At 37.7% G+C, this 27,746-nt stretch overlaps 1 protein-coding gene across 3 annotated transcripts in view; it reads left to right on the forward strand.

Moving 5' to 3' along the window:
- The window catches only part of TANC1 (tetratricopeptide repeat, ankyrin repeat and coiled-coil containing 1), a 55,169-nt gene that overhangs the window by 13,891 nt on the left and 13,532 nt on the right, over positions 1-27,746 (forward strand). For 2 of the 3 annotated variants that reach the window (XM_026038141.1, XM_026038142.1), the window contains exons 3-17: positions 4,066-4,167; positions 5,819-5,940; positions 6,796-6,985; positions 11,483-11,740; positions 13,186-13,311; positions 14,393-14,674; positions 15,588-15,736; positions 17,070-17,301; positions 18,487-18,653; positions 20,332-20,939; positions 22,712-22,820; positions 23,048-23,170; positions 24,504-24,740; positions 25,349-25,534; positions 26,603-26,681. In XM_026038141.1, the coding sequence (XP_025893926.1) occupies positions 4,066-4,167; positions 5,819-5,940; positions 6,796-6,985; positions 11,483-11,740; positions 13,186-13,311; positions 14,393-14,674; positions 15,588-15,736; positions 17,070-17,301; positions 18,487-18,653; positions 20,332-20,939; positions 22,712-22,820; positions 23,048-23,170; positions 24,504-24,740; positions 25,349-25,534; positions 26,603-26,681 (2,970 nt within the window). The remainder of the gene's footprint in view (positions 1-4,065; positions 4,168-5,818; positions 5,941-6,795; positions 6,986-11,482; positions 11,741-13,185; positions 13,312-14,392; positions 14,675-15,587; positions 15,737-17,069; positions 17,302-18,486; positions 18,654-20,331; positions 20,940-22,711; positions 22,821-23,047; positions 23,171-24,503; positions 24,741-25,348; positions 25,535-26,602; positions 26,682-27,746) is intronic. The other variant, XM_026038143.1, reaches the window with a different exon arrangement.

The raw sequence follows: 27,746 nt of genomic DNA on the forward strand, positions 1-27,746 counted from the left end.
GGCTTGCTGCATGATTTCCCCGAGGGTCAGCGTCAGGCCTACCTGACGTGCAAGTTCCCAGGTACAGGTCTACTGAGGGCACCGAAACTGCGGGCACTGGAAGTCACTCTAAATGAGCTGGTGACACAAATTTAGTGAAGGATCTGGCCAGCTTCATGGCTGTGAAGGTGTGAATGTTAAAAATACATCCCCAAGGCTTTTCAGTTCAGATCCAGTTTATGTGACTGCCATGTACTGTATTGATTCTTTCAAAGTAGTTGCTCTTTGTTGTTCAACTTTGATGCATCTAAATATAATTCTGCTTACACTTGAGAGATTGAGGCTATTGTCTCCTTAAAGAATGTGCCTTTGTTTCAAAGGAGTGTATTTTCAGTCACTTCCATCCCTGTAGCCTGTTTATTTCATTATGATCGTGTTGGGAGAGCGCCCTCTGGTGGTAGTGGGCAAGTGAGCTATGTTTTAGTTACAAATTTGTAGTGATTTTAGTCTCTAGGGTGAAAATCATATACATATATTATTACATATTATATAAAATTATATACATATATATTTTAAATAATTGTCATCAAACTTTCCACTGTTATGTGGAAATCAGAAAGAAAAGGTAGGCCCAGGAATGCAATGCCTCAGCACTATTAAAGAACCAGGTCACCTACCTGGCACGCGGTTTAGGTAGTTCTGTGATCTAGCAGGCTGTTTCTTCTAGTGTTATGCAGTGTAGTGGGATAATGTGTTGCTGTGAGAGCTTAAGGCTACACCATAAAGTTGCAGCTTTTCTTTAAAAGCAATTCTCAACCATAAATTATACAGGAAAAGGGACAAGAAATCAGTGTCGTTTCCAGGGACTTAGCACAGAGCTGGAGGCTGCTGCCAAAATGAGGGATAGGACACTTTTTATGACTACAAGTGTCAGAGCCTGAATACTCTATTGCATATTTTCATAAACAAAATACAGAATATCACAGAGGACTTGGTGTGCCCTTAAATTTTGATCCATCTACAAGAATACTGTAGACAGGAAACTGAAGACAGGAAATACACCTTGACAAAGACTGGAGGTCCAGCCTGCGGTCTCTTTCCAAGGTGCTTCCTGAATAGGATTTGCTTTGTTACTGATGGAGATTTGCTGTGACAGAAAAAAGGAGGAAAAACTGGAAACCAGAAATCCAAAGTTATATATGGATAGGGAGGAGAGAATTGAAGTCACTCTGCTGGAATTCTTCCTATGGAGTGTTGGATTTGCACACACCACACTGAGAAAGCTGAAGAGCCATCTCTGCTTTTTCCAAACACTAACACTTTCAGTGTTAAATTCTGAGAAAGGCAGGTAAACATGTATTCCTGTTTTACTGGCATGAAGGGAGGAAAGTTAGATGTAAAGGACTGGGGTGTCCAGGTTAGAACTTGGGCACAGTGTGATCATTATTCAGAAGATTCTGTAGAAAGCTCTACCTTCAGTTCTATTTTGTAAGGCAGAGTAAATAAAGATATTTGACTTAAGGAAAATATACTCTTAGGTGTACCTTTCATTGTTTTCTTAAAACTTCACTGTAAAGCTGCATTAAATCAGTGTTTGGTATTTGTTAAATGCTGCAGTAACATTTGTGTGTTGTTTTATGACTGACTGTGTACTGAAAGAAGTATCTGTAGTTGCATTAGCATCATCATGACTCGCAAATATACACTCCAGAAATAGTGTCTCCAGAATAGGTACAATTACAGTAGAGCTTGTGTTTTAAGAAGGAAAAAAAGGCACATTATAACTTAATGATAGAGGATTCATTGATATTTATTTTGTGCTAGGTCAGGTATTGTAGTCCCCTAACTGGAGTTTTCTATATTACTGTGGTCAAAATGAGTGCATTGGAAAAGTTTAAAAAATAGCTCCAATATTTTTGTCATATCTATCAATGATGTTTAGAATACCAAAAACAGTATAAAACTTTTAACTCCTGATATGTTTTCCGTGTTTTACAGAAGTGCTGCTTAAACATCATTACAGTAGCAAATTGACTTCTTTTAGGACTTACTCGCTGATCCTTAGTAGTGCATCTGCATTCGCCAGAGTTTCCCATAAACCTTTTGTGTATTCATGAAGCTTTTTTCTTTTTCTTTTCTGTCTTTTTTTTTTTTTTTTTTTTTTAATGAATTGACCAGAGTTGAAAAGCATTCTCTTTTTGGAGTTACTAAAATAAAACATCCCAAAATAAAATTATTTTGTTGTTATTTTTCTTCTCCCAGAATATATAATATATAGTACTTCAGAAAATAGGTATAATTTAATACTTGAAGTCAACTTCATCTTTTCAGTTTCTCCCTTGGTACAAACATATGATTGTGTAACTTTAAGTCAGGCTTCTGTGGAGTTACATAGAAACCAGCCCTCGGAAGTATCCAGCGTTCTGGGTGCTTGATGCTGAGACTCATAATAATAATTTTATTATTATTATGTGTAAAATAAGAGTAATGTACAACATACAAACATATGAGATACAAAAGTAGAATACTGCAAGTGGAATTTTTTTCCCACACATGGTTGCTGTGGCCTAAAGTAGGTGTTTAAAAATCACATGGCTACAGCGTGTTGGATGTGTTTTCACATAAGAAAAACTCTTTTTCCAGTCTTGTAATGATGATATATAACTGTATAGAACCTGAAGATTGTAGCTATATATGCATACTAGTAAAACAATATGTGTATAATATTATAATGATATAACCATAATATAACAAGAGATCATATTTAAATAAGATTTTTTGTTTATCAACAAGAATTGGATAAATCCATAGAAATACCTCCTATTTACTTTTCTAAGCTGTGTTTTTTAGGACTATTTTGGGGATCTTCAAGGTAACTCTTAGGTTCCTCTTGTTGAACCACTAGAACTACCTGCTTTTCCTTAAGCTCACTAGATTTTTGGAAGTTATGAGGGGTTTTATCACATATAGCACAAGAAATTAAGATTATGCTAATAAAAATTGAGGTAATTTAGCTTCCTAGTGTGTAATTTCCTAAGCTACCCCATTCACAAGTTTTCCTTCTCTTCACAACTCCGTATTTGCGGTGTTAATTCTGTTGCCTTCTCTTGCGGATGTGCGCAGCGAGGCTGTGGAGCCGCACGCAGCGTGACGTGCTGTGAGCTGCCCGTACTGGCAGCTGCTGGATCAGCATGAGAATTTCAGCCTTCAATTTGTGTTGTAGTACAGGCTGATCCTGATTTAATAAAACCAGATCTTTTTTTTTTTCTGGTGAAACATTAGAGGGCAGCGGTGTCCTCACTCTATTAGGTATTTTTTTGACCAGAGGTATCATTGTACATTTAATGCTTTCTGTATTTGTTAGTAAAATACATTTTGCAAAAAAAAAGCAGCATGGTAAATAACTTTAAAACAAAGCATAAAACTGGGAGTAAGCTTATCTAAAATTATTTTTTTAGTAAGCATGTGTGTGTCTATATTTACAAATTCTTTTTGATGCTAACAGGTGATATTTGAACTTAATATGTATGTGCACTAGGCAGACACTATTTTATGATAGCAGAAATCAGCAAATGTCACTGTCACTTTTTTCTGAACGTACCTTCACCTTTCCTCAGAATGCATCAGTGTTGGAGAAACGACCCTCTAATAAAAAGCTTCTTTAGTGTATTAAGGTTGTAAACTATCTGCTTGTAATCTTTCTCTTCTAGCTTCAGAGGTGTTAATAACAACGTTATCTTCCTGTTGAAATGGAAAATAAAACTTCTGAATAGGCCCATAGAAAGACGATGAAATTTGAACATGAAAAGGTTGCTGGTTTTACTGATACAAGAAACTTTCAGAGCTGTCTTGGCAAGCAGATTGATTTTATTTTCTAGCAAAGTTTACATTCTAAAAGTGAGCCCAAGCAGAACTCACAAGAGTGGAAGAAGTGCAGCAGTTCACTAGATTTCACTGTAGCAGCTGTGTATGTAAGAAACGGTTCTTCTACTTTATTTAGACCTCTGAGGATACATACTGCATTTGAAACTTGAAATCCTTCTGGAAAAAAAAAAAATAGATGCACTCAGTTCTTTCCTACTGCAGGTCCGATCAGGAAGCTCAAGTATGTGGAAAGTCCTAGAGTGCCAGGTGAGGCAGTGCCACCACTGAGAAAAGGGTCAGAGCAAGGAGAAACCAATTCAAATGGTAAGAATGTCTGTTCAGTGACATTATTTGGTAGAATAGTTGTTCATTTTAAACAGAATGATATAAAAATGAAATTTGATTATTTATAAGAATATTCTACAAATTTAAGGTGCTTGTGGTAAAGAGGAGATGCTTGCCAGTGTACGTACTTGATCTTTATAACTGCCTTGATTCTTAGACCTTTATATGTGCTGTAGACCACATTGCGTCTTGCTCAGAAACGTGGTGGGGAGAGGGGAGAGGTCCCCTCTGTGCTGGATAGATGGTGGAGAGGAGAGGCCCTCTCTGTCCTGGGCAGGCTGTAGGAGGAGAGGCCCTCTGTACTGGGCAGATGGTGGAGAGGAGAGGCCCTCTCTGTACTGGGAAGGCGGTGGAGGGGAGAGGCAGGCAGGAGGGCCAACTCAGAACTGGGAGGTGCTGGGCACTCGCAGGGGAAAGGAGTCCAGCTTGCACTGCAGCCATGGCAGGAAGCTAGAGGCAGGGCTGAATCGAGTGTTAAGGCTTTGTGATGGGTTAGGAGAAGGGTGCAAGTGGGAAGACGGAGGGGAGATCCCACGTGCCCTCGATGCTTTGCCTGGACTGCCCAGCTTGGGAAGCGGCACTCGGGTGCTCCTGCTGCTCTCCTCGCCGCAGAATCCTGGTGAGAGCTGACACAGCAGCAGCTCCCTGGCTGAACGTTCCTGGTGCAAGGTGTTTCTCAGAGCCCTTAGCTCATGTTCTTCGATAAATTGAGAATTGACACTTGAGAGCAGGACAGGCCTACAGATTATTATGTTCTTTTCTGGTGGACACCAAACCTGAAAACTCAGTGGCAGTCAGTGTTAGGGATTGGCTTTAAAGATAGATAAGTGATGCTGAAGCTGTTGCCATCAAATAAAATGACAGGGAAGGTTAGCTTGTGGAAATTATATTAGAAGTAATGTTTTTCCTAAAGAGGCAAGTGTTTGAAAATTGCTAATAAATTTGCCTTTTTTAATGGCTGTTTTTGTTGAGGAGTGCCTATTTGAGTTCATTGTTTCAGTATGTCTGTTGAATACTAAAAGGTATTTTAAAACAACCCTGTGCTGATACAGTTACTTATTTGTGTAACCAGAAAAGCTAGGAACTTTAAAGCTGATATCAAATCCTTTGTATAGTAGAAACAACAAAAAATGTATGGTGTTAGTTGCAGTGAGATTGCAGTTAAATTGCAAAAATCTGTATTATTTATTTCTAGTTCTCATTTTTATAACTTCTATAGGAAATTTTCTAAAAAATTACTTCAATAGTATATCAGTCTGACACTGAGCTTTGACAGTGGTGAGCTTAATGCCATCTGTAAGTGATGGTCATCATATTACTTGTCAATCTGGTGATGAATTGTTTGTTAGCTAGTTGCACTTGCTATTTCTTTTCTTTCTTTTTTTTTTTTTTAACTGCTAGAGTTTTTTCCTTCCTGAAATTTGTGCAAGAAATGAAAAGCATTCCAAGACCTACCAACACTGTAAAGCCTAAGGGAAAAAAGGTTAAATGGTATTAGCTGCTCTGTTAGATAGTATATTGCTGGCAGAAGAATTGGTGTTCAAATATGATTGTAGTTTTTTTTCTATTTAAAACAATTTCCAGGAATAAGACTATAATTTTCAACTTTCTTTCCCCCTCCTCTCCAAAGCAAAGCCTGACAAAGACGCAAGCTGTTCTCCTGCAGCACAAGAACTGATGACAAGATTGGGTTTTTTACTGGGAGAAGGGATCCCAACCTCTGCACATATAGAAGAGAAAAATAAAGCCATGGTAGGATAATGGAAGATAATGTACTTAGTATTCATCCTGTTGCTGAGAGCACCATTATTGTTATTTATTTATTTTGGCTAGTTGCAATTATTTTATATATAGCAAAATATTATCTGTATTAAGCAAAATATGATAAGGGAATTTGAAGAAGCAAGCAATATTTTTTTCTTTTTTTAAACTGGGATAACGTTGCATTCCTCAGAGGAAATAAATGTGGAACAACTTTTGTAGAATAGAGTCGTCATTATCAGTATTGGAAAGTAATTCTAATTTACTGCAAGTGTGAACAAATTCTGGGATTTTGTCCCACGTATTTCTGTATATAAAAGGAGTAACCTTTTTTTACTGCTTGTGGGAATGGAAAATGTGAGTAGTTTGTTAAAATATGAACTTATCTCTCTCTCCTCAGAAGTTCACTCGTATTTGATGCTCTACTTTCAATTCCAGTCCTGTTAACTCTTAATACATCAGTTTGGGTTTTGGTGAGAGTGGTGTGTGAATAGACCATAATTTGAGTACTTTAGTACTTTTAACACAGAGCACTAATAATGAAGGTTTTTTTGGTGAATTCTTTAACAGAGAAGAAATCGGCCTCACTGCAGATCTTGCAATAAACTTTGAATTTCTACCCTCCCCTCTATCCCTTTTATTTCCGGAACACACTTTCAAAGAGTGATTTTTAAACATATTAAGGCTCCCACATCAAAATAAAGCTTCCTTTTTTTTTTTTAAGTTCTTGCTTGGAAATGGGTTCTTGATTTTGTTCTTACTCTGCCTACTCATGTTTCTAACTTGCAGGACAGTAGATTTGTTTTTCCTGCCAAGCAATAACTAATTCTTTGCTTCACATTGCAGTGTACAGTAGCCATTCAAGGAGTCAGTCCCTGCTCTACCCTCACAAGCAGCACTACTTCACCTAGCACTGATAGTCCCTGCTCAACTCTCAATAGCAGTATTGACAAAAGAGCAACCCACAAAAGTAGTCCCTGTGGAACCATTAGCAGCCCTAGCTCCACCCTGGAGAGCAAGGACAGTGGAATTATAGGTAAGCACCTTAATTAGTAATGCAGTTAGTAGAATTTACCTGTTCTGAATACCACAAGCCTGAGTACCTGCTTCATGTTCTCCTGTTGGGTACAGTGATCTGGCTGCTGTTCCAAGTGCTCTAGAATTGAAAGACTAAAATGCTCTGCCTATAACAGTTTCATTTTTAAGTGTGCCTTTTCCTTTTCTGTTTTCCAGTGTAGCTCTAATGTCTCTGTTTTTCTATAAAATCAGTAAGTTTTTCTTTTGTTGTTTCATTTTATTTCTTACTTTCTTCACTTCGGTCTTTTGTGTCACGTACTGTGTATGCCTCTACAATCACAGAGAATAGGTGGGATTGGAAAGGACCCCTGGAGATCATCTAGTCTAATGCATCTGCTCAAGCAGCACCAGCTCAAACAAGCTGCCCGGGACTATGTCCCATCGGGTTTTGAGCATCTCCAGCACCTGAACCTCCACAAACCACTCAGGGCAACATTTTCCTAATGGTGAAATGTGAAACAAGCTTAATTTTCAATTGAAGAAAAATTCCTATAATAATGCTACTTCCTGCAAAGGTAGTCTAAATTAAATTGTTTTAAAAAATGCAGACTTTTCAGTAATTGCGATCAAAGTGAGGCTAAAATAATTCTGTGAGAAATAGGTAAAACTGTATGAGCCTCTGCTGAATGGGAAGCTGAGCCTCAGCTCTATCTGCCTACCCAAACTGGAAGCATTTAGCTTTGAGAGGTAGCTACCATCACAGGCCAGCTGTTAAGTGACTCCTTTTACCAACTACCTAAATATTTCAGTAAAACCATTTAGTATCAAAGAAGAGCTCTACATTTTTGCTTGCTTGCTCGTGCTTCCATTTCTTTTTATTCTCTGTGCCCTGATGGGTCCTTGTCATTGTATTCTTGAGTGTTCAGGTGGCTGCTTTAACATTGTTTGCTGGAAGATGACCAGTGAAAGATGTAAAAAGCTTATTTTTCACATTATGATAACCTATTGTAAGATTTCTCTGTTAAAGTTGATTCTTTAATGACTGTTAAGCTTACCACTGGAAAAAAAAAGGAGGCAGAGCACAAAATACCTCATAATCCAAAACTTTCAGTCTAGATAAATGAACTTTCAGTTCTATTTAAGCATAGCTGATGTACTAAATTCTGGGAGGCCGTAAACAGAAGCAATTCTAGATCTTAAATGATTAGATCTTACAAAATAAACTTAAGATGTCAATGGTTTGACTGTGAACCTTTACTCTGTGTTGCTTTTTAATTACAGCTTATGCTCAGAGAAGGAATTTCATGTTAGTTATTCCTATCTCTCTCTTTGTGGTTATGAGTACTTTGTGACCATTGGTGTAAGACCTACCAGAAATTAGTGATTTTTTTTTTTTTTTAAACGAAGTTGATAATGATTTATTCTGACTGTACAGATATTCTGGTACTTTCTAGGAAAGTGAAGGAATTAGTAGTCACTAACAGTGACAGTAGTCACTACAGTACAGACTACTGCAGTAGTCACTAACAGTGACTACTAATAGTAGTCACATAACAGTAAGCACAAGTAATAACACAAGCAATAACAGTAGTTATCTTCACTGATCAGGTACTCTACAAGAGAAGGTCGTAATGGTTCTTAAGTCTCATTAAGTAATTGATATAACAAATAGCTTAGAAATTAATTTGGGGTGTTGTTCCATAGTAAGTGGATAGATTACATTGTTCATGGTCAGTTTTCATTTTTTTATTTATTTATGCAGGTAGAGCATAATGTTAGACCTGCAACTCATGAACATAGGATTGCTTATGAACTTACAGTAACTTACGATTGTAAACAGTGGAAGATAGGGATAATTTTTGTCTTTCTGGTACAATAGTTGAAATCCATTTGCAGAATGTCATAAGTATCTGAGATCTGTTCAATTAGAACAAAGCAAGGTGATCAAATAAGACATGGTTATGACAACATTTTTTATTCCTAACTGCATCTGTGATCAGTAAGTGATGTGTAGACTGAATATTGAGCTTTCCTGACAGGGTATTTTATTAAAATTTGGGAATTTTGTTATGGCTTCCCTAAATGGTGAGTGTTTCCTTTCTATAAAAAGGTTAATCGTTTTTGGTTTGGAAGACTTAGGTATTTGGAGCTCTAAATTAATGTATTGTTCCTTTGTTTACAGTGATACTGTGTAGAAAAAATGACTTTGCAAAAAAAAAAGGGGGGATCTATGTGATGTTTTGTACACAATTTGTGTTTTTATCAGCAAGTCCAACATCAATTTGAGTATAAAAATTGGTATTGCTTCTTTGATAAGTGCTTTTCCTCAGCTAATTACCTGCTTCCTGCATTATTGTGCTTCTCTGGGAGGTAATGCCAGACAGGTGGAAGAATGTGTGCCTGTTTTCTTTATCAAGTTTATAGTCATGCAAGATGCATTTCTTATGCATGTACTAAAATCTTGGAGTAAGTATGTTTACAATAACAGTAATACATTGTTCATCTGAGCCCATAGAAACAGGTGCTGTTTTCAGTTCCTCCTCTCCTACCAGGAAGGCAGGGCCTAACTGACCTAACTGTTAACCAGTTAATAATTTTAACCTTTAAAACAAAACAAAAAAAAATCTATTCTTGAGCAAGTCGTTCCTTTCCCTCAGTGGCTAAATGCAGATTCTGATGCAAAGCACCGGTAGTACAGATTTGTGAGCCTCAGATATTCTATGAGTATGTACACATTCTGAATGAGATCAGAACTAGCTTTGTGCTTGTTTGAAATAATTATAAATGGATCCTTCATTATATAACCTTTTAAGGAGTAATATTTAAAGAGCAGATTATTGAGCGTGCTGAGAAAAGTTACTTACTGAATTAATGGAAAAGAGGGAAGAAAACAAGCAGGAAAAGTGAAAGATGGTGGAGTTGTGAAGAGTGAGATATCTAGAGAACAGAGTGTGAGAAAATATAGACAATGCTGGAGCAGGGATATACGGGTGTGCAGTTCTGTAGTTGAGTGCACCTGGTTCTTCACCACAGTGCCTGTGTGAAAGTGATCTGCCCTGTCCTGCTGAGCTGCAGCACCTGTCTTTAGATGAGGGAAGAATGTAATTCTCTGGGAATCTCTTCAGAAAGCACCAGCTTCAGGTCTAAACTTGATCCACGCATAATGTGTTAGAGAAGATGAAAAGGAGGGTGAGCTGAAACTAATTTAACATGCCCCCAAAATTAGTTGTTTAAATCCTTACAGGCTGTGCTGTCCTCTGGAAAGGGATGCTACTAGGAAGGGAAATGCGGAGCACCACTCTGATGAATTAGTCCTTTTTTTTTTTTAATATCTAAATGTCTATTTATTTAAATTTGCCAACCACAGTAAATGTACATTTTAAATTACATTTAGCAAATATTTAGCAAGGTTGTCTTTTATAATGTCTTCGACAATGTTCATCCAACCATGAAAATAGCTTGTTTTCTTGCTCCTTATGTCGGCTTCCATTTTATTTCTCTTTGCGATGGTTTTCTGGACAAGCAGGCTCCCTGGCAGATCGCTTTCTGCTCTGTTTTTTTTGTTGTTGTTGCTTTTTGTTTGGGGTTTTTTGTTTGTTTTGTTTTGTTTTCTCCCTGGCTGGTTCAACTACCCCGTAGCCCTCTGCTGCTTCATTGCTGTTGTTGAATTCCGCTGTGTTTCCATCGAGTTTGATGTAGTAGAAGTGGAGGCAGATTTTCATCCTCAGCAGTGAGCTAAGCAAGAGAAGAGCCTAGGCTGCCGCCCAGAAGGCAGACGTTTCAGGAGACCTGCTGCGGTTTCGGCAAGGAAGCCTTGCTCCAGCGCCAAACTTTCCCAGCACTATGTTTCAGTCCTGGAGGAATGAACTTAACAAAACAGACTAGCTAAGGACCTGGGTGGTGCATTTTGTTACTGTGTGTTTGTAGACCAGAAAGCTCTGTTTTGTGTAAGGGAAGTTGTAAAGCTGACTGTGCCCATTCTAATGGGTATCATAGGAATGATCTGTGTCCATAGATGGGAAAGCATCAGAACTCTACCTATGTCAAAACGATGTTGTGTGTTGAACTTTCTTTGAGGGAATGACTGCTCCTGTTCTTAGTTTGAGAGCTCGGTTGCTGCCTCTCACTCCAACTTTCCAATACCGGGGATCAGGTAGGAGAAGCCAAGCTGCCTTCTGCCGATGGAGGCTGGGAGGCCGTGATACCGACCTGCTGATAGCGCCAGCTTGCTCGGAGCCTTCCCCCTTCCTCTGCCTGCAAAATAAAACCAAGGCTGCTGATACTTTGTGCAGTTTTTGTTAAGCATGTAGCAACCTTTAGAAAGGCTTTGTAAAAAGTGTTTGGCTTTGTGAAATTGGAAGAACATTATTTATCTTTAAAAAGTATTCTGTGAATGACTGCTTGAATATTATCTGTAGGCCTGACAAGCCACATGAATATGAAAAGCATAAGGCATGTTAGCGTGAGCAGGCCCTCAGCATCTGAAGTATACTCTAGAATACCTCTCCTTTTTCAGCAACCATAACGAGTTCATCAGAGAATGATGATCGCAGTGGATCCAGTTTGGAGTGGAGTAAGGATGGGAGTCTCAGAGCAGGAGCACAGCAGGGGGCCCTTCACGATCGAAGAACAGATAGTTGTTCACCTGTTGCAGAGGAGGAGACAGCTGCATCTGCTGAGAATTTACCAAAAGAAGTGCCTGCAGGAGAGGGCCTGATTCCCTTTGTGCAGAACTCTAGCTCTTTAATAATGCCTCGTCCAAACTCTGTCGCAGGTAAGGTCCTCAGATAGGAAAAAGGCTCTTAATAAGCCTGATGTTCCTGCTGAAGCTTTCTTTTAAACTTAACGTTGTTGGTATGAAAATATTCTTATAGACCAAAAAAAAAAAAAAAAGAGAGAAGGAATTAAATTTAAATTGAATAGATGAATTTAAATTGAATCTAAATTCAATAGATGTGTGTTGTTTAAATTATTTAAAATTGCTATGTAGAGAACTTTGGTCATGAGTTTTAATAGTTTAGATCAGGACTTCGGAGACATTTCAGTATCCATCGACCATGTTAGGACTGCATATGGTGTCAGCAAACGAGTAGCTAATGAAGTGATTTTGAGATGAAGGAGTTTGGATTTGATACCAGTCTGAAAATTGCTTTGGTTAATGTGAATATCCATATTTTTTTTGGTGAAAATTATGTATATATATTGGTGAAAATTTTATATATATATATATATATATATATATGTGATTTGACAGGTCTGCTTTTGGAATTTTTAGCTCTACTTTATATCTATTATTCTGTCTTAAAATTTGAAAAATAAAAATGTTATGCAGTATTTTGCAGCATTCAAGAAAAAAAAAGTAAATATTTTTCTCATAATTAGTCTAACAGCAACTAATATCTGAACCTGTTCTAACGCTTCAAACCACTGTGATAGGGTTGTTCTTGCAGTGAAAAAAGAAACTGTATTAACCTGAGTGCTGTTTGGCATGTGAGGGGATTAAGGCAGACGTGAATTCCTTCTTAGCGGAGGAAATGAATGAAATAGTGAACTTGCTTAGAAAGCATTTTGTGAAGGTTACAATGGGAATGACTTGAGCTGCTTATGTAGGTGGCTTTGAAAGTGATGCACACAAATTCACTACCCCGCTGTGCTTAGCGTGATGTCCTGCTGCAGGAGCTGAAACGCTGTGAAACGACTGCTGCTGCAGATAGTTCTCATTGAGAACTTTTACGTGGTTCAGAACCGTGTTTATTCATAGGAACGCGTGAAACTGTACTTAAAGTCCTAGATATGGTAGTATAATACATGCAGTGTCTAGATTTCCAGAAGTACCAAATGAAATCAAGGCATACTAAAGTTTCACTAAATAATTTGCAAAGTGTAACTTTTTTTCTCTCTCCACAAATTCTAGTGTCATTTTAAATTCTGGTGGTAGTAAGCCAAATATATAATAAGAACAGAAAAAAAGCACATCTGGCTAATGAGCAATAGCTTTCCACTGCACCTCTCAAGGAGACAGTAGTATTTTAATAAAAAGTGTCTGTTCACAACAGTCTGTCTCGATAGAAGGAAACTGCCAGAATTATTTAAAAAAAAAAGGAGATAAATCAGCTAAAAAACTTATTTGTAAAATCCACGTTAAAAATGTAGTAACTAATAATGTTCCTTGTTGCTTATTCTGAGAGAAAAATAAACTTTAAATCTTTAATTCCCTAGCAACAAGTTCAACCAAATTGGAAGATCTGAGTTACTTGGATGGACAAAGAAACGTTCCTTTACGCACCTCAATTCGCTTACCGTGGCACAATACCGCCGGGGGCAGAGGGCAACAGGAGATTAAAGGTATTCATGTACACGTTGTCTTGGCACTCTGACACAGGTCTGCAGTGGTTTTGGATATGCTGACATCCTTGTAAATGTCCCCATCCCACTATATATATTTAAATTTAATGTGTTCATACCACAAAAGATACGTTCCCAAGGGGCTGGTCAGCATGGCTGCAGATGAGATGCTCACACTCTTTTTCCTGCATCAATGCTGTGACTTAGAAAAGGCATGAATGGCTTCATGTAACAAATCAATATATCGTTTATAGAACTAATGTGTGTTTGAGCAGTGCAGTGTACTTCATGTGAATATCCAAAGTGAACTTTGTGTCCTTTCAGTGCTTAGACACTGTTTCCTTGGTCACCAGGTTTTATCATTTGTGACATTAGGCAAGTGTTCTGCGGCTTCAGAGGCACTACATAATATTAATCTTCAGAGTTTTCCTCCAAATGCTGCTTCAGGAAGAAAAGTGACAGAATACCATTAGAGTTGTTTCAGTAATACATGCTTCAGAATTTCTGACCTTTGACTGTTATTTTGAGGTTCAAATGTTAAATGCAATTGAGATAACACATTTTTATATTCTTCTCTTAAATAACTTAGTGAATAGCAGTTTACCAATAACATAAGCAGAAGAAAGTAAGCAACCTCCTGGTAAAAGTCTTGAGATCCTGTAGAGATTTTTAGGCTGTTCTTTCATTTATGTGTTTGAATATTAGTTAATTATTGCTGAAATGGCATTTCTCTAACATTGGCTTTAATTAATGAGTTGTAAATATTTTACGCTCTCAAACTTACAGAATTATTGGCACATTTTAGAGAAAACTTTTAGATACTGCAACTTAGTAACTCAAATTCAGTCATAAACCAAAAAGATCTCCTCAGATGATGCTTGAGATTTATCTCGGATTGTAATTTACCTAGGAGTGATGGAGATTATCTGTACTGAGGTTTTTACTGTTTTTAGGGTAAAAGCTGTAAGAGGAGATGTGGTTTTCAGCATAATTAGCAAGCTACTGAGTGAACGAGCTTTTGGAATGTATTATTGCCTGTGTACTTTCTCTAGTAAACTCTTCCTCTGGTGCCACTTCTCAGGACGTTTCGTTCCGTATAAGCCTCAAGACATTTTGCTGAAGCCACTCTTGTTTGAAGTGCCAAGCATAACTACGGATTCGGTGTTCGTCGGAAGAGAATGGCTTTTTGAAGTGATTGAAGAAAAGCTGAAGAGTACAGATCCGACAGAGAACAGGGGAGCAGTTATTACTGGAAATGTGGGATTTGGGAAGACTGCTGTTATTTCACGGCTGGTAGCACTTAGCTGCCATGGAAGTCGCATGAGACAAATAGCTTCAAATAGTCCTAATTCATCCCCCAAAAGTAGGTTCCTCTACTGAATTATTATTTGTGTTGTTATTCTGATAACAAGAGTTGGAATATTTGCTTTTCAGACATAAGGTAGTAGAGCCTTATGGACTCCTCCACAAACATTTGTTTTTCACAGGGAAAGCAAACTGTTGAAATTATGTGCTCTGTCAGATACCTTCCACAAGATATTCTGGCATCTCAGCCCCTCAAAACACGAAGTAAAAGGCAGGTGCAATAAAATCTCTTCCTCCTGTCATGCAGTGCTTCCCCTAAACTTCGTGGGCGGTTTGGTTTGCCTGTAGCAGATTGTTCTCTCATCAGTTTATTTGGAAGGAGAGAAATGACAAGTTTGTTCCCCACTGTATGCCACACGTTTTCAAAGAATTTAGGCAAAGGCAGGAATAAAGCTATGGAGAAATTGATTTCATCTTCTTAACACCTCCATTAAGATGCATGAAATTCTGTTGCTTGTCAATCCAGAGCCTCCATTAATTGGAAGCAGAGTGTGACTGTCATGACTGGTACATCTACTACTGACATTTCGAAGATGTTTGTTTGTGACCTGAACAGAAACCTGTTAGTAATAGTAACCTATTTGTATTTTCCAGGAGTTTAGTTATGTAATATCCATCAGATCAAGTTAGTCATGGAATATGTAATTTTCATAAGAAAGCTTCATATTGCATGGTTTTGCTTTCAGTAATTATGTGATCTAGAATTGGATCAACTACTGTAAAACTATAAAGTTGCAAATATGTGCATGTGTTTGTCATACTAGCTACAGAGTTTTTTAATATTGCTGCTCAGATTTAATTTTTATTTTAACAGTAAAGATATTTCTAGATTTCCCTCCTCACTCCCTATAAAACAGAGTTCATTGTCAGCAAACCTGGTGTTTTTTATATTTATTCCCTTTTAAACATAGGTGGTGACTCCTGTCAGGAGATTCCCCTAAGTCAGTTACCCCTATCTGCTCCTTCAAATGGAACCAACACAACGAAGACTCCGAATTGTCCTGGAAATCCTGAACACCAAAATAAAATGGAGGATTCTGTGAGACGTCTTGCTTCAAAGGTGAATTTTCTACTAATTAATAGAAATTAATTCTGATATATTTTAAGTATATCAGAAAACCTAGAACCTGAGGGTTGCTTTGCAATGCCTCGTGGATGTAGCAGAAGTCAGTAGTGGGGAAAATGGGCAGTAGTTTTGGATACGTACAAAAGGTGTGCAACTTTCACACCTGTTAAGGTGTTTCACTGTCCTTCAGGTTACACACTGAATTGTGCTAGACCTTAGAAGGGCATGTGTTTTAGGGGAGAGGTGTTTTTGCTTTCCCTCCTGACTTTATTTTTGCTTCTTTGAGAAGCTGATTATGGTGGCTTTGTTTCTGTAGATTAAATTATCCTTTCTGATGTATACTGATATAAAGAGGCTGGTATCTTTTGTTTGCAAAAAGACCTCGTGTCCTCATGAAGTAGATGGTCAGTGCATTTTCTTAAAGCAAAATATTGAAAACAAACAAAAATTTAAAAATTGTGTGTAATTTATCTGTATTTATTGAATGAAGATTGAGTAGAAAGTGTGTGCTAATATTTATTGCACAAGACATGTCTGAATGTAGTCTATTTACCATACTTTGTTAGTCTAAAGATAAATTATTTTAAGCTATTTCTCTATTATATTATTGTGCTAGGAAGTTATTTTGTTTACTTGATCTTAAGTGGAAAAAAAACAATTAATGCCTGCATTTCATGCTTTATGCAAATAGTAGAAGAAAAATGTGTGGTTATACACATCAAATATAAATATATATAAATGTCATGTGCATTATTTGGAAGCAGTGCCATGGAAGCGATGGGTGTGCCACTTTCAGCTGGGAATACTGCTTTTTCCTTGTGTTGGGTTTTGCATAGAAATGCCTTATATCTATTTACAAATAATGCGTATTTTTCAATAATGAGAACAAAGCCAGTTGTCCATTTTTTGATTGCTGTATCAGAATATGCTTAATGGCTGCCAGTCACTTGCTCTTGCCTGTTGATGATCAGATTAGGCCTTAGGTCTTTACAAAGTATGGACACAGTGTTTCTAAATTTTGGTTGCTTAGTAGAGCCTGAGTTTCCTGCTATAAAGCTTAGCTGTTACCCTCTATGTCAATAGGGGAGTAAGGCATCTGATACTTTGATTCTTTTCTTCTTTTCATGACCTGCAAGGTCAAAGCTCATTTTACTTTTTCTGTGCATTTGCATCTCTGATAAAGGCCGTATGTCTCAAGTTATGGAGTTGACTGATAATTCTAATATGTATTTTGGAATTGAAACTCAGTAGCACTTGATTGTAATTGGGCTTACTAGCAACCAACTTAATATTTATTTGGTATCTGTCTCGCTTTTTAATTCTCCAGGTTGTTGCTTATCACTACTGCCAGGCTGACAACACATATACGTGTCTTGTCCCAGAATTCGTGCACAGTGTTGCAGCTCTCCTTTGTCGTTCAAGTCGATTAACAGCGTATAGAGATCTCCTAATAAAAGAACCTCACTTACAGAACATGCTTAGCCTGAGATCCTGTGTCCAAGATCCGGCAGCAGCATTTAGAAGGGGAGTCTTGGAACCGCTCTCAAGCCTCAGGAAAGGTAGGTAAAGAAAGAAACAATTCAGATACAATGTAAAATGCTAGTGAAGGCCAAAATACCCAGATAAATTAATGCTTCTAAGAGAAGTAAGTGAAGCAGAATTCATTTACAGAAGGAATTCTTTTTTTTTCTGTCCCCCCTAACTATTTATGTATTTATTAATAGAATTCTATAAAAGATACTAACAATTCTGAAAACTTCACTCTTACTCCTTTTTCCAGAAAGCTGAAGGATAACCGTGTTTTGAAGTTTAGGTTGACACACTTTGAACTGAAGGATTTTGTTTTCAATTGTTTGTGATTTTTGTCACCAAAAGAGCATCGTTTTTACATGATTTTAAAAACTGAAATGATACAGAGCTTTGCCAAGAAAACATGTAAGAAAGAATATGGTTTTGTATTTAAAAAAACTGGGAAACTCTTCCGTGCAAATCGGCATCTGATGGTGTATGTTTTAGTTTGAGCAGGGGCTTGATACTTGCCAAGGTGGAGGGAGCAGAGTGGTCTAAGTGTGAACCTGGCCCATGGTGTTCTTACTGTCTGTTTTTAGTTCTCAGATTTTGCTTGCTGTCAGCAAATTTGTGAAACCTTTTTTGCAGATCTTATGCTTACTGCCGGGATTTTTTTCCTCAAAATTGCAAATGTAAACCAATGGCTTTGATTTTTGCGAACTACATTCTTTTCTTTGGTGATTTTGATAGTGTTTATGTAAATGCCTCATATTAAAAGTAGTCTCACTTATAGCTTAAACCAAATACATACGCCTTCTTTCTGTATCTGTGCATATCTTATCATGCTAATAGCCATGTTTGATGTCTTAATTCTTTCTAAATCAGTTGTGAAATGGATCCATAATAATAGTGGTCAAAAACATTGTCATTGCTTTTTACTACTATATAGCAGTGTTGTTTTATAATTATGACATCTGAAAAACAGAGCGATTAACTGCTTTCACTCTTTGAACAGATTGTTAAGTATAGAGATTAGACTGGTTTAAGTAATAGCAGTACTTTTTATCAGTTGTTTAGATGTTGAGTCCCTTGGATACTACCAAAATATGATAAAATATATTACTGCGCATATATGTATCTGTTTTTCTTCCTTGATTTTCAAAATTTGGGAATAAAAATGTGTCATTTTATAGAAAAAATTGCTATAATCTTTTCTCCTCTATTTCATTTTTCAGAGAAGAAAATTCCTGAGGAAGAATACATAATTTTGATAGATGGCTTAAATGATGCTGAATTTCATAAACCTGATTATGGTGATACACTTTCTTCATTTATCACAAACATAATTTTGAAATTTCCTCCTTGGCTGAAGCTTATTGTGACTGTAAGAACCAACTTTCAGGTAAAAATCCTTTTAAACTGCCCTTCCACCCCTCCCCCCCCCAAAAAGACAGTGTGATCTTTTATATTGCTGCAGCTAAGTAATTATGAAAATACCCTGGAGAGGAATTCAGTTATGAATTAATTTTTTTCTTCATGTACTTTGTTGTTGCATTTTTATTACACAGGGAATTAATAGGGTTTTTATCACTTTCTGAAGTGTCCTGGGGCAGTTAATAATACAAGAAGTGATGAAATTACAGTGTGTTTCATGGGTTTTTCAAAAGAGAAATGTGCAAATGGATGTGCAGTCATGGTGTTGCCTTCAAGCTTCACTTGTCAGACTGTATGTCTGCTAGTGCTGTGCTTTGGATTTTCACTTCCTAGGGAGGGATAATTGTGGAGATTGATAAAATGGATTCCTGGCCTCAAAACTGCTCGTCTCGTGTCTGTCTCTATTTGTCCAGGTCCCCTTTCTGAAATAATCCATCCCGAAAACTGATTAGAGTTCTGTGTCAGAATTACGTCGCTAACGGACACTTCAGTACTCCCAAGACTACTTTTTACTGGTCGATGAGGGGAAATGAGAAGGGGGATGTAATCCATGCAATACAGTACTGGATTGGGTGGGGAGTGTGGCCCTACAGAGTTGCTGTTTTTCTGCCCTGGCCAGGGCAGAAAGATTTTGTTTCCAGCACTTGTTGGGCTGTTTTAAGATATGCACAGTTCAGTTTAAGAAAAGACTGTGCCTGGTTGTTGGTTGTTCCTTATACCTCTGCGGTAACACCATTTGCATGTCGGCAGTAGCCGAGCTGCAGTCGTACAGTGCCGCTGTGGCGCTCGGAGCAATGTTGGAGAGCTGCAGTCCTGTTGCAGTAACTGTTTCCTGTTGCAGTTGAGGGTTGGTGAGGCACGGGTGGGCACGTGGCTCTAAACTTGCTCCCTCTGTGCATCTAGCTGGCGAGCTGCCGTCGGGACACCGGCTGAGCCGCGCTAGGGAGAGCTGTGCTTCAGCAAGCCCTCCGCGGGGCCCTTCTGCATCTCTGTCTAGCTGCTCCTCTGCTCAGCATGTGTCTGCATCAAAACCAGCATGTAGTTGGCAGCTAAACTTTTAACATGGTTCCTGTGTCAGAGATTCTTTTTCCTCTCTGCACATGTGTGTGGTCAAAACGCCCAACTAGCCTGGAATTTCAGCTTTTTAAACATATACAGAGTTTCTTTTTGCATTTTAAGGTGTTGAGAAGCTTGTTAAGGTCTTCTGGCACCACTGTGTAAGATGTTTCGAGGTTTTTCAGATCTTTATTTATCGTAAAAACATACTCGGATAGTACTGTGAATACTCATTGATTTATGTTACTGCCATAGTTATTACCTGCCTTAAACTGAGCAGACCAGAGTAAGTGTTGCTGGTTCGTTTCTGGTGCATTGCTACTGGAAGATAGGAGGAGGAGGGTATATTAGTAAAGAAACTTCATTAATAGACTTTCCTATGAAAAATGTTGTGACGTAGAAATATTGTTTCATTTGCTAGCAGAGGATAATATTTGCAAAGCCGCTGTAGAGATAGTAGTTTTTAAAATTCTATCTAGTGTTTATTATAGACAAAAAATACAGTAAAGGCTGCTTGTGGAGCTTTGGGTGTTGGAATACTATATTCCATATGTGTTCTTTTTTCTTTTTCTCACTCTCATTCATCCCAGGAAATAACAAGTTCACTACCATTTATCAGAGTATCCCTGGACAATTTTCCAGACAACAAAGAAATCTATGGTGACTTGAGTGCTTATATTCAGTACAGGATTAACAACAGTCAAGAAATTATAAACAATATATCTTTAAATGGAAAAGCTGATGCAGCCATTATTGGGAAAGTGAGTAACCACTTGATCATGAGAAGCCTGGGATCTTACCTCTATTTGAAGTTGACACTGGATCTTTTCCAAAAAGGTCACCTGGTGATCAAAAGTGCAAGCTACAAGGTAGTTCCTGTGTCTTTATCAGAACTGTATTTACTTCAGTGCAACATGAAGTTCATGACAAATTCCGCTTTTGAGCGAGCCCTGCCTATATTAAATGTGGCACTAGCATCCCTACATCCCATGACAGATGACCAGATTTTCCAAGCTATTAATGCAGGCCAAATAAGTGGTGAACAGCAGTGGGAAGACTTCAGCCAGAGGATAGAGACTCTCTCATGTTTCCTGATCAAGAGACGTGACAAAACGCGTATGTTCTGCCATCCTTCCTTCAGGGAATGGCTTGTTTGGAGAGCAGACGGTGAAAACACTGACTTCCTGTGTGAGCCAAGGTAAATAAAACGTGTAATAAATCATGCTCAAATAACTAATTGTGTTTTATATAATTGGCCTCAAGAATTGGCGAGAGAGTGATATTAAAATACAAGTCTCATTTTTTTCTGAACAAAAGCCTGTAGAGGTGGATGTGACAAGAATGTCAAAGGTTACAATAAATGATAGACTTGACGGAATTTGCAAGTCTGCCTTTGACTTCATTATATTCATAGGGAAATTAGTATTATGTTGCCACGAATATGACAAAATTCTTGACAGTTTTGTGCAGTGACTCTCTTGTATTACAGTGAGGGAAGAGGAAGAAGACTGGATCTTTTGGGCTCTTTTAGAAATAAGAATATTTAAATATTTCTTTCTATAATAATTCCAGGTGACATTGTTTCAGTTTGTTCCTTCTCACCTCCTTTGGGTTTAAGAATACAAATTAGGTAAACTGGAGACAGTAGAGAAAACAAAAGTAATAAATCCCTCTTTATTCAAGCTGTAACTGCGCATGCACGGTCTTTGCCTTTAATTTTTTGGAATGTAGACTTTCAATTCATTTTTACAAAATAATAAGTAATGTTGAGTTGGGTCTGTCATAATTTTGAAGGACTTCTCAGTGATGTAGTGTGAATTTAGCAAATGGTTCAGGTAACGCAGCCACTTGCCTCTGGGGAGGATGTCGGAGTTGTGGCTGTTTGGGCTCCTTCCTCATCTCAGTGTTGCTGAAGCTGAACTTCAGTGTTGCTTGAAGCTGAGTGCATCCTCTAGCAGAAAGCAGAGAAAGAACTTCAAGCTGTTCATTAGGAAAACTTTGTTCAGATATTTCTGGGTTTGGGATAAGAAATCTCTTCCAACCTAGAACAGTCTGATTAGCTTATGGTTAATTGTCCAGTAGAATATACTCTAATTAACATGTGGTATCTGGTAACCTTGTTTTCTCAAAGGAATGCTACTTCCATTTTCCTCAAAAATTGACAGCAGAGTAATGCAGGTGTAGATGACTAAATAGACAATTTAGTTCAAATTTTGAAAGAAATTACTTCCAATTTTGCAAAAAGACTGGGCTTTCTTTTGGAAATCTGCAGTTTCTGGCTGTGAGGTAAAACAAGCACAGAAGGAGGAGTGCTGCACAAGTTGGTGTCTAGAGCTGCACTGGGTCTGCCAGAGGCCTTCTGTGAGGTGATGGTAAAAATATCAGAAAGACCGTTTCTCTTTGCATTATTTTATTCTGAATATAATTTTCTTTAGAAGTAATGATTTAAAAATATAAAAAGGCAACAACATAAACAGCTCTAGTTTCTTCACTAATACACTGATAACAAAACCAGAAAATATTTCCAGGTATCACTTTTGAAGTCTGTAGCAGTCATGCCTTAGATGCTTTAGATATCATTTCATTTTTTGTCTGCTGTCTGCAGAGTGCTGAGCTGTTTTGCTTTGGTGAAATTTCATGATTCATGTAGACATCTGAATGCCTTTTTAACAAGCAGCTGTTTAAGTGGCTTAGGTCTCTGTTGGTTCTTTTTAATGAGTGAACTCAGTATACCTAACACAGTTACTTTCTGTGCTGATGACTTCACTGCTGAAGGTTTGGATAGCATTAGAAAATTTGCCTCACATATGATACCTGGACATACATAGGAAGATGTCCAAGTATAGGTGTATTTCAGTAGTCCAACAGAGAAATTTGGGTTATGGGTGTCAAACATACAATCATGACAGGATATTTTCTGGAAGTGTAATTATACATGCAGTTCTCTCTCAATCTTGTTCTTTTTACTAGGAATGGACATGCTCTGCTGGCTTTCATGTTTTCTCGACAGGAGGGGAAGTTAAACCGCCAGCAAACTATGGAGCTTGGTCATCATATACTTAAAGCTCACATTTTTAAGGTAAACCTGGCGGCTTAATAGGACTTTTATGCTCTCGGTACATGAAAATGTGTTAGAGATCCTCATCAGAGTTGATTTAATAATTTAACAGAAGCTTATGCAGAGCACCTGAAATTGTAATCAGTACTAACAAACAAATTATAACTTCTCTTTGTGTTGATAAAATGTAGATGTAAATATTATTTGCAATCTTACAGAGAGATTTCCTGTTATATTGTTTCTGATAGGGTTTCAGTAAAAAGACTGGAATTTCTTCCAGTCATCTTCAAGCCCTGTGGATCGGGTATAGTACTGATGGACTATCTACAGCCCTTGCTTCTCTGAGAAATATCTATACACCCAATGTGAAGGTAAGAAAATAAGCATCAAATAATTCATAAGCATAATTACGAATTATATGTGGAATCATGGTGTCCTATCATTATTAATTGGCTTTTATATATCTAGAGTCTCTTAGAGTGGAGCTTGAAATGTATCACAGTAATTTAGATTATGCATGTAATGAGAAGATTTCTTCTGGTTTATAATTGGAATGAGATTATTTTGAGGGTTAACGTAGTTTCTGAAGCCTGAGTACAAAAGTTAGTTTATTCATCAGTAGATGCAAATTTCAGCAAAAAGCAAGAGCAAGGATGACAAGATTTAATTGCAGAATAAAGCAAGGAACACTGAAGCTACAATGGCTTTAAGTAAACAGCAGACAGAAATAATGTATTAAAAATCCTTTGCTGACAAGTTTAAATATTTTTTCTTGTTAACCTGTTTACAGGCTTAATACAGGACATAAAACCTAGTTTTTAAAAATAAAATAAAAAATCTGTAAATGAACTTCTGTTTAGAAAAAAAATTAATGCACTTTTTTTTTTTTTTTTAAAGCTCTGCTTTTTTAGACTGTGATTGTTAAAGGCCAATTGCATTTTCCTTAATACTTGTGATAAAAAGAAGGGTTTCATGCTAATTCTGGTGTACCCACATGCTGTTACATAGATGAGTGTGTTAACAAGTTTCAGGAGATCGAAGATACCTCCTGATTTGCTAAGCAGATTTCAGCTTCATTTTCCTGTATGCAGAAATACCAAGGGAATAGTAAAAGGGGGCATATGGTGAGATTAAAAGGATTAGAAAATGAAAATGGCAGGACTCTTGGATTGGGAAAATGGGAAATGGGGATTTGGAATTTGCAGTTTTAGCCAACTGCTAAGCCTTTGACTGGAAATTTGCTTACATGCATGTGCATAGAGTTTTATATATATATATGTGTTTATATATGTGTGTGTGTGTGTGTGTGTGTATTTATATACACACACACATTAAAAAAAAAAAACTTGTGTGTGTGGGTAGCCTGGTTTTCTGTTAATGGAGTCTGTTAAATATATCTGCAGAGTAGTAGTAAATAGCATAGACAAAAAGTCATACTGTTGTAACGGATTTTGAAGTTGCATTGGGTAGTGAGCTTGAGGGAAGGGTTGAGCTTGTGTTAGTAATACATAGTTTAGTAGGACAATAATTATTTAATGATGACTTGTAAACTTTGATGGAGCCATATATGTGACAAAGTGTCCACCTATAGTGTCTGCATTGAAATTGGAGAGTAGCACAGAAGGACTTGAATCAAGATGTCAAAATTAGTTCATAAACTAAGACAAATACAGAAAAAAAAAAGTGTTCACATTCACTTTTTAGGTGAGTCGTCTGCTGATCCTGGCAGGAGCGAACGTGAATTACAGGACAGAAGTACTAAATAATGCTCCAGTTCTGTGTGTTCAGTCACACCTTGGACATGAAGAAATGGTCACTCTTTTACTAGAATTTGGAGCTGCTATTGATGGACCTTCAGAAAGTGGAATGACCCCCCTTAGCTACGCAGCAGCTGCAGGTCACATGAACATAGTGTCGCTGCTGTGCAAAAAGGGTGCAAAGGTAAGCTGAGATACAAAGCTTGCAGTGCTCACAGCCAAACACATAGTGTGGATGCCAAAGAAAACTGTTATTGCTTACATAGCTAGCACAGAGACCTCAGGAGTTAAGAAGTGTGAAACACACAGGCAGGCTCCATGACAAGTTGTATTTCAGATCAGGTGCATGCTTGGTTTTTATATGCATAGCTATGAAGTTAATGGACCTGCATATCTGCTCGATTTTGAAATCTTTGCAGTAATGCTGCTTAGAAATCCCGGCATGAAATACCGATCTTTATCATCAAAATGCAGTCAGAGACACTGTGCATGTCGTCATGGTGGTTGGCAAGAGGGAGCATTGGGATGTCAGACTCTGCCTCGTGCCCTGTTCGGAAGTGCGCTCTCCGCAGTTGTTTTCAGGGGAAATGGCAACGTCACGTTCTGTGGGCTGGAGTGAGACCGACCGGCCTATTAATTCCTTAGATTTTTTCTTTTTGCGCTTTTGGAATATAGGTGTGTCATTTGTTTTCTTGCAGTCCTCAGGACCCCTCCTCCCCATTGTCATGACATTTCTACACTTCTCGAGGCTCTTTTTTTTATTTTTAACTATGAATATTTTTCCTATTGCAGGCTGACTGCATAGACAAGAAAGGCCAGTGTGCGTTGATCCATAGTGCACTCAGAGGGCATCGTGATATTCTTGAGTACTTGCTCCATGCTATTTGGATAACTCCTTCCCAAGAACAAAATTCACTGAGAAAATGCCAAGTGCTGCAGCAAGCATTGACGGCAGCTTCCAGTATGGGACACTCCCAGGTAGGTTGCTGCGTAGGATATTTTCAAATCTGTTTGAATTCATCAGAATTGTACAACAAGGTTTGTAGTTACCTGTAAAAGAGGGCAACTAGTTTATCATATGATTGGATTAATTTATCATATGATCCAAGAATATCAAACAAATTGAATTTGATGATTCGGAACTAAGATTAACTTGAACTAGGGCAAAATTCCTTCACTATAGTAAAAGTTCTAATTTACCATCCACTGATGACTGTGGAAGGACCAGCATGTTAGTATCTGCAAAATATGTCATATTAATCATAAATACCTTTTCATTTATGCAAAAATTTCTTTTCTCGTTCTTCTTTTTAGAGCAAAAAGAAGCTAGATTTTTTTTCTTACCTAGAAATAAAGGCTTGTGGATTTCGTTAATTTGCATTATATTCTAACATCTTAAATTTTCAGATTTTCTCTGCAGTCCATGCAATGCTTCTCTTGGAAGTATATTCATATGCTTTCTTCTCTCCTACCTTTGCTCTTTCCTTTTTCATCCAAAACTTTGATTTCACTGTTCCTGGTTTTTGCATTCTCAGCAAGTCTACACCCTGTTAGACAATTGCTTAGTGTTTAGAAGAGGGTCTAAGCTAATGTTCTTGTATTAGTTGGTGGTTAGAGAAAACATAACAGTTTTAAAGATAAAAATAAAAACACTAAACTTCCATTGGTCTTAATTCTAAAAATGAGCATTTAATAAACTATGCTAAGGCTGTTCTGTAAAGGAGAGGCCTTGAATAACAGCTAAGATATAAACAGCATAAAGCTGAAAAAAAAAGAGTATGAATCCCCCTTTCACAAGATGTAATATAAACTGTTATTATTAATGTTCACTTGTCTTTTAGTTATTTCCCAAATCATACTGATCTTTTCTTTGATTAAAGACTTCAGTTAAGGATTAAGGACCAAATGAATTCTTTGATTCTTGCACATTAAGAGAGGAACACTGACTTGATTTAAATGTTTTAGCTATTGCAGTATATTCTACTGGCAAATTGGGCTGTGTATGTGTCAAACATTATCTGTGATATGTTTTTATTTACCTTACAGGTGGTTTGTTACCTTCTGGCAATTGAAAAGGGACATGAAATTGATATCAACGACACTGATGTGCTGTGGGGAGAGACAGGTATTTTCTGTTTTTAAGTTTGAATTAAATTTTCTATCATAAAAACGAGGAATGTACCAGAGTTAAACTGCATATTGATCGATTTTATCATTATGAGCAATATCAATACTTTTTCCTTTACTAAATCTACTCACCAGCCATATTGGGAGAAATGTATAAAATTATTTTTAATAAGTTATTTTCTAATTAAAGTGCAGATTGACCTCTGAGATGTTTTTCAGGCTTTACTATAGAATTTCTTGGTACTGTGCATCTGAACAGTTTGGGGGTTTTTATCTCTTATTTGGAGGAGAGGTCACACGATTGCCCAGCTTGTTCTAGTTAGGTGCTGGGTGAGAACATTCTCCCTTCTGTGCATGGCAAGTGCCAGATTTTTTTGTTCATCTTCAAGCTACGCCGTAAACTACACAGCCTACAGCTGGAAGTTCCCCTCTTTTATTGTAGGAGTATTGTAGGACCTTAATTTGATGTAAAGATCTGAGATTTGCGTGAACAGTGCCTTATTCAGCCTTGTTTGGGTTCGCTGCTCTGGAGCGCTCTGCACCTTTCCCTTGTGCTCCGCTCGCTTCCCGCTCCTCCCTGCACTAGAGCCTGAGCCTGGTGTTTGTATCTTGAGAGGATGAGAACTTGAGCGCTCTGTGCAAGGGAAACCTGACCAAAAGCCTCCTTCGGGAAGCTGATGGGGAATGCTGGCATTATTGGTGGAGGAGAGGAATAGGGAAAGTACAGGTATAACCTAAAACAATAACGGGAAAGAAGTTTAAGGTAAAGTTAAGAGATTTTAAAATACAAGGGTGGAGGTTTGTAGAGGACTTGTTACGTGCAAGGATGTTTCCATCAGATGCTGCTGAGGCAAGGTGCAAACTTGGAATTCTGGAGAGGTTATAAAGAAATGGAAAGAAATCCTGTAAGGTGTGTTCACAGAATATTTAAGGTTGGAAGGGACCTCTACAGATCATCTAGTCCAACCTTCCTGCTCAAGCAGGCACACCTACAGCATGTGGCACAGGGTGGCATCCAGGCGGGTTTTGAAGACCTCCAGAGTAGGAGACTCCACAACCTCCC

This window comes from Nothoprocta perdicaria, unplaced genomic scaffold (genome assembly GCF_003342845.1).
Source record: "Nothoprocta perdicaria isolate Ctin4 unplaced genomic scaffold, notPer1 scaffold_203, whole genome shotgun sequence".
Lineage (NCBI taxonomy): Eukaryota > Metazoa > Chordata > Aves > Tinamiformes > Tinamidae > Nothoprocta > Nothoprocta perdicaria.